The 7,005-nt window shown below is 29.1% G+C and overlaps 1 protein-coding gene across 5 annotated transcripts in view; it reads right to left on the bottom strand.

Moving 5' to 3' along the window:
• Positions 1-317: 317 nt before the first annotated feature.
• LOC145680710 (ankyrin repeat and BTB/POZ domain-containing protein 2) overlaps positions 318-7,005 on the bottom strand; it is a 447,712-nt gene continuing 441,024 nt past the window's right edge. For all 5 annotated transcript variants that reach the window (XM_081751633.1, XM_081751631.1, XM_081751632.1 and 2 more), the window contains one exon: positions 318-5,160. In XM_081751633.1, coding sequence (XP_081607759.1) covers positions 4,960-5,160 — 201 coding nt within the window. In that variant the 3' untranslated portion in view covers positions 318-4,959. The remainder of the gene's footprint in view (positions 5,161-7,005) is intronic.

Raw genomic sequence — 7,005 nt, 5'->3', positions numbered from 1 at the left:
AGTATACTTGGAGATTGTGGGAAATATCACTATTTCCAATAATATGTTGCTTCTAAAACATTTTATTACAACAATTGATTTTTAAAGGTATGTATAAATGCCTTACATTTTATTTATAATGACCTATGTACACATTTTTAAGATTGGAATCTTATATAAGTAACACAAACCACAACAACGAATAGTAACTTACATGGCGTATTAAAATATTATAATAAAAAAATCAATCGTACATGATATATAGAAAACAATACGACACCTCACTAGTATTATAATACACAAGGCACACGTAGAGAGCTGAGCCTCTTCTTTTTAAAAAAAAAAAAAAATAATAATGAAAGCTTCTAACAGTTACACCAGCATGAAAATACATATACAAAGAATAAATACACACAGGCAACAAAAGATACACCACAATTTATTTGTTATCTTCTATGACTGGCTATGTATGTTGGTGGGCTAATCATGATTGAAGAACATAATCTTCTAAAAACTAAAGAAACGAAAAAGAAGTACAATTAACATATTTATGTAACTTTGGTTGAGACAATGCAGTATTTATTTGTAGTTCGATTTAAAACTGATAATTGAAAGTTTTACAGAAACTCTCATCAGCTTTATATGTATCGATCTATATTTAGTTCAGTTTCTTCTGTAACTAAAAATGCTTTCGTATACGTTCACTATACACTTTATGAGAGGAATTGGTTTAAATACATGCTAGATTGTAGTATAATTTGTAATTAAAATACATCTTTCAATATGTTAAAAGATTAAGCGTAGATAACATTTACACTATAACACTTAAGTTTCAAATTACGGCGTGAAATCCGGAGAAACTTCTAACTTGTATTTCAGTATGAGAATGCAAGCAATATAATTTTTAATATAGAACTGTATTAGAACAATACAATCTTATTAGGAAACAAATTTTCAATGTTTAAAAAAAATAATGACGTCAGTTTCTCTTTTAGAAAATTCAAAATTAGCATAATCTATAAAAATAAACTGAATAACAAAAAACAAAAATCTGGTCTTTGGACTCTCAGAAACTCACTTGATGGATGCTAATTAATTAACCTATCAGCGACACGATCAACGCGTTTCTCTTTGAGGGTTTTATTCCTGAAGTTCCAGCCGTCAAACTGTCTGATGACAATTTCTAGAAGCAAACCAATAATGGTGAATATTTCAGTTGGTGAAGTTTTAGTGATTTCTTTATACAACTATTGAAGTTATGATTATTCAAATAATTGTGTAAGTACATTGGTTGCTGTGCAATGAAACTGCTTCGTTATCAATACATTTTTCAGTAAATATTATAATTACCATGGAACTTCGGCACATATGAACAAATTTAAATCGTAAATATGGCTACAGTTTTTTTTTGAAGCTATTAACAAAGTACGTTATATAATTCTTATTATAAGCACTGCTCTTATAATCTATATATATAGTCTTATTTGCTGCCATAATTTAATTTTAGTACAATGAATAAATTAATTTATGGTAGCAAATAAGAGACTAAATGGAGAGTAATGGGGAAGGGACGTAAAACAAAAGCATAGCGGCTGCACGTAAATTTTACAGATGGTAGTAATCTAGGGTTAAGACTAGCTTGAAGCTTCACTTTATAGTTTTTTAACAGCAAATTCCAGGAGTTAATAATTGACATGAGCTGTAAATAAACAACCTACAACTCGTCGTAGTATTTCACATTAAATTTTATATACTATGAAAACAGCAGTTTCAAACTGTAACGGTAATATATAACTTGAGTATATGTGAAAACCATTTCTACACAAGATATAATTAATTAATCAAAGCGATGTATTCTAAATATATACTTGAATATCACATTTTCAACATACTGTTGTTCAATACTGATTGACTATGTTATTCAATATTAAAAATTTATTTTGTTTTAAAACACATACCTAGATCAAACTTTCGAAGATTTTTTTTTTTCCGATAATTGGAATGAACTAAGCAATATTTCATAATTGTAGTATTTTGGTCTGCCAACAATAAAAAATGCTTAATAAATTTATCCTTAGTCCATATCGCTAGATCATTGAATATCACAACAAAGTTCGAAATTCAGAAAAGAAAAAAATGAAATGAAATCTTTCAGTTTAATGTCCTACGATTATGTCCTTTAGGCTAAGAAACACGGATGATTAAGACAAGTGAATAATGATGGACGAATTGCTGGAATAGAAATGGGAATACTCCGAGAAAACCCACGGACGAAATTCAGAGAAGAAACGAATAGTTTAACCGTTTCTACTGGTACCGTCTGTGAGTCTACCGTTACCTATACAGGAAAACTGCGGTGGTTCATCTTTATTACAGATATTTTAACTGCATAACACAATTAGATGTAAAAGATATTGGACAGTCATATGTACAAAATCATTCAATGAGCATAATATAAAATTTGCCATCACCATTCTGATAAATGATACCCTGAGATTTTACTTATGTATTTGCATTGTATCTTTAATAAACGACGAGCAATAACGAACCTGATAGAATAATATTTTATTGCCGATTTTAAATAGATTCAACCTTATTCCGTGAAACAAGGTTCGAACTGTTCTAATAGTCGAACAAAACTAGCTTTGTTATAATCATAAATTTCAGCCGAACTTTTTTTTATAAACTATGAAGAAAATGACTTAATTAATTAATTCTTGATTCATTAAAACAATTCATTCTTTCTTGTACATATGATAGATGTTGTACAATAGTAGTATTGGTAGATGTAAATACCACAACGAAGAGAATATGGCAAGATTTTTCATGTTGTTGAATACTTAAAAAGTTATAAATAAAATTGACTTAAGCTTATTTGATTATATATATATATGTGTGTGTATGTAAAGGACGACATGAAGGTACGTATATCTAAATTTTATATAATAGATTATTTTAATAAGAACACCTTTTTGTTTACGACAGCTACAAATCGTGTAAAGATAGTGGATATATCATAGTTTAGAGTGAGTCATAATTTTAAATATAACGCTAAGTAAGCTAGAACATATTCAAGAAAACAAATCGAAGAAATAGCAATTCAAAAATAAGTTAATTTTATCAGAGAGAAAAGTATATTATTGATAATTGAGGTTAACCTAGGATAATTTAATCTCAAGTTCTTATTGAATATTTCCCTTTGGATAAGTATGTAGTGGTAAAGTTGAAAAGTTGTTCTAGCTTCGACCGTGTTTGGGATAAGTTATGTGTTGTTCTGTTACCAAAAGCAATGAAAAAAGTTGCTTCTGGTGAGAAATTATTATTCTTTAGAAAGCTAAAATTACCGTTAACAGTTATAAAAATATTCGTATTTTTTTACTGTGGCCTTAACGACAAGACATGAATTATTTTGTAAGACAACCACACCACTGTTTAATATACTACAATAATATATTATTTAAGGTATTTCCAAAATTTAGATTCCTTTACATATCTTGTCCACCAGTATTTTTATGTCGTAAACCCATACATATTTTTAAGCATGGGGAATATGTCATATTCCCCATACATATATATACAGAAAAAATCATACAACAGAAACTAACATTTGAGCAAATGTTGTTGTCATCCAACCTTCTCTAATGCCTATTACTTCTACAATATAACACTAATTTTTCCTTTCCCTATATACATACACGTTTATTACAGACCAAATTTTCTATTTGTGTGAATTTCATTACGAAAAATTAATGTATGTGTATATATGTATATATTCTTTTAGAATGATCTGGTATAATGTGACGACATTATTGGATTTAACATGTTAAACTTGCCTTGAGTTTTGCTTTGGTACATATACATATCCTGATACCCTTAAGAATATGTGGAAGTAAACCTAGACTGGATATTACATCAAAACTTGAAATAATACCACAAAACCACAACGCATTTACCATTAACCTTGACCAGTTCGGCATAAATACAAGAATATCGTTGCAAATAATCATTAAACGATTCAAAGACCTTGTTTATAATTACACTTATTTCTATCTCTACAACGAACTATCGCTGCAAATGAAGCCAGTTAGATTAAACATATTTAATTGTAAATAAAAAAAAAAATTGTACGTCTCAATGCAGTAGCTGATATAAAACTTCATGTAGTAACAGAAGGAAAATATCTCCAGTATATTATATATATTCTATAAAAAATTCGAACACTTATTAAATTTAATTACCAAATGTTCAATTTTTAGCGCATACGATACTATTCTTTAACTCTTTTAAGATATGTCTGTATAGATTTCTAAATTCTTAGAACATTTATTAAGATACAGTAGTTAAGTCTATTCTGAGAGTAAACTTTCGAAACAGACCAGCAAATAAATACGACAGACTGTTTTTTGTGTGATTAGATTTTTATATTGATACATACTGTTTACAGATTTAATATATAAATTTTAAAAATGTAAGTAGCGCAATAGAGGAGCATAAAGCTATACCAGTTAAAACATTGATAATAGGGTACAAAAGTGCATACTCTCCATGATACAATTCATTCCATCACCTTCGACTATCTGTTTCTTGGATATTTGTTTGTGTTATTACCGGACCAACATGTAATGGTTTGCCTATCAGTGAGATTCGTTTAACATTCAAAACGAATAGTTTATCATGGCATTTTTTTTTTAATTTTATATTACAATTTTGAAATTAACAATCCAGTCGTCTGTAATGGATACTATAAACAAGGACCTTGACCCGTGAGGAAATGGCACAATTTTTAATATCTTTTTTCTAAACAGCCTTTAACAACATATTTAATTTTATTGCTTCTTTTAGAAATAAAATTTCATTACAACGTGGCAATTGTAATTATTTCATATACCATATATTAAATATCTATCAACATTTTTCTTTTCACCATCACTCCGAAACAAATTGATAATATATTTGCTTCCGTATTTACCAACATTTTTTTTACTTTTGTTTTCCTGGTCTTCCATTTCGACTTTTTATTCGAGCTTGCAACGTAAGTAGAAGGCCAGCCAGAACGTCGTGATTGTGGAGTTTCTTCCCAAATAACAGCCTCTTCACTGAGTCATCATATGTAAGTAGAGCCACCATATTTTGTAACAGAAATCCCTGACAATATTCTAACAACTGTACTGCGTTGTATACCTGATAAAAGAAAGAAAAAAGTTATGTATACTGTTAATGGGTGCACTAAAGAATATTTGCCATGTAGACTCAAGGCTGAGAAAGGAAGCTCAGATCGTTAGAGAAATAAATAAATTCAACAATATTAGTAGCGTAAAAAAAAAAAAAAAAAAAAAAAAAAAAAAAAAAAAAAAACTAAGCTGAGCTGAGCTGAACAAAAGAATATAGGTAAGTGGAAATCCTCATGCATAGTTTTGGAAACAATCAAGAAAAAAATATATTTATGGCGTTAAAAATATCTCTTTCGTTGACAATCTGATGCAGTTGATAGTTACTATTCTGCTAGAATAACTAACTAACTCTATGGTCTATGGAACCCGGAGATTCAATGCCGCATTCACAAAAGCTCTCCATTGATTTATATCCTTAGTCAGCTCGATTCATTTTCTGCTTTGTATTCTACTTCTGCGAGATCCATCTTAATATTGTCCTCCCATCTGGGCCTAGGTCTTCCTAATGGTCGTTTTCGAATTAGATTTCTAGTTAAAACTTTGAAAGCGTTCCTACTTTCTTCCATTATGGCTACATGATCTGCCCATCTGAGCTTTCTAGACTTGATGATCCTAACAATGTTTGGTAAACGGTATAAATTATGCAGTTCCTCGTTATGAAGATTCCTATATTCCCCATTCCCGTTCCTCTTGGATTCGAATATTCGTCTCAAGGTCTTGTTCTCAAACACTTTCTGCTAGCATAGATTACTTATTATTTTTGCTTGCCCTATATAGGAAAAAGTAGCAGATTCTATATATTCTTCTAACAGCAAGGACCTCACTTCATAATTGAAATCAGTTATGTGGTTCAAGAAAAGCGAATTTAAAGTTATCTTCAAGTTAACCAATACAGATGCAGTTTCGACAAGAACAGCACATCTCAGGCTTTTTAATAACATAAATTTAAAAAAGCGGAGATAATTATATCATATATATATATATATATATATATATATATATATATATATATATATATATATATATATATATATATATATATATGATAAAAGAAAGTTTGACACTTTCTTATCGAAAAAAAGACTATGAAAAGGAAATCAATATAATTGTTGCAAAATCTTAGAAATATATTATATACTATTCTAAATATCTTCCAGAAAATAAATTACGAAATTTTGAAAAATTTATAAATACCATTTTGTATAAAAGCAAACTTTGATTTAGACATACTTATAGCTACTTAAATTAAGTTTTAGTGCTGCATGTTTTGACAAATATATATATCCCGGGGGACTTGATTTCTTTCTCGATGTAAATACATATTATATCGTCCGTAATACATATATTTTATTTTAGTTTATATTTAAGAACGATTTGATAGAAAAGCATTGTTCATTGCAGATAGACTTACGTACTCATGCTAGCGAAATACATTTGAAAAACCGATCGAGGAATATTCGATTGGGTGTTTATATATTGCAACTTGCAAAATACACAGAAAACTGGTTTTAAACTAGTTTTGACCAATAAAACTGATACAACTGAAGGTAACTAATTGTACTTAGATTTTGTACATTAACTTTCCCTTTCTCATCCTTCTACATCCACTTATCCTTTATCACATTCTTCAGAATACAATACATCTTCAAATAATATTTGACTTCTTTCCAATGATTAAAGTAATTTCAATATTGCTTTCCTGTCTCCTGTTTTTCAACTTTTTCTTTTTCTTCCTTTTCAAACAGTTAATTTTCTCCAATCCTCTTAAATACGCATCTTTGAACACTTCCTCCAACTCCTAGTCATTTTGCATTGCTTTTTCGTAGTGTCCGAATTTTTTCACCGAATAGTAAAG

The sequence above is a fragment of the Thermobia domestica genome, chromosome 3 (assembly GCF_964235325.1).
Source record: "Thermobia domestica chromosome 3, izTheDome1.hap1.1, whole genome shotgun sequence".
NCBI classification, from domain to species: Eukaryota; Metazoa; Arthropoda; class Insecta; order Zygentoma; family Lepismatidae; genus Thermobia; species Thermobia domestica.
The sequence above is the reverse complement of the archived record's forward strand: the minus strand, read 5'-3'. Positions and strand labels throughout refer to the sequence as shown.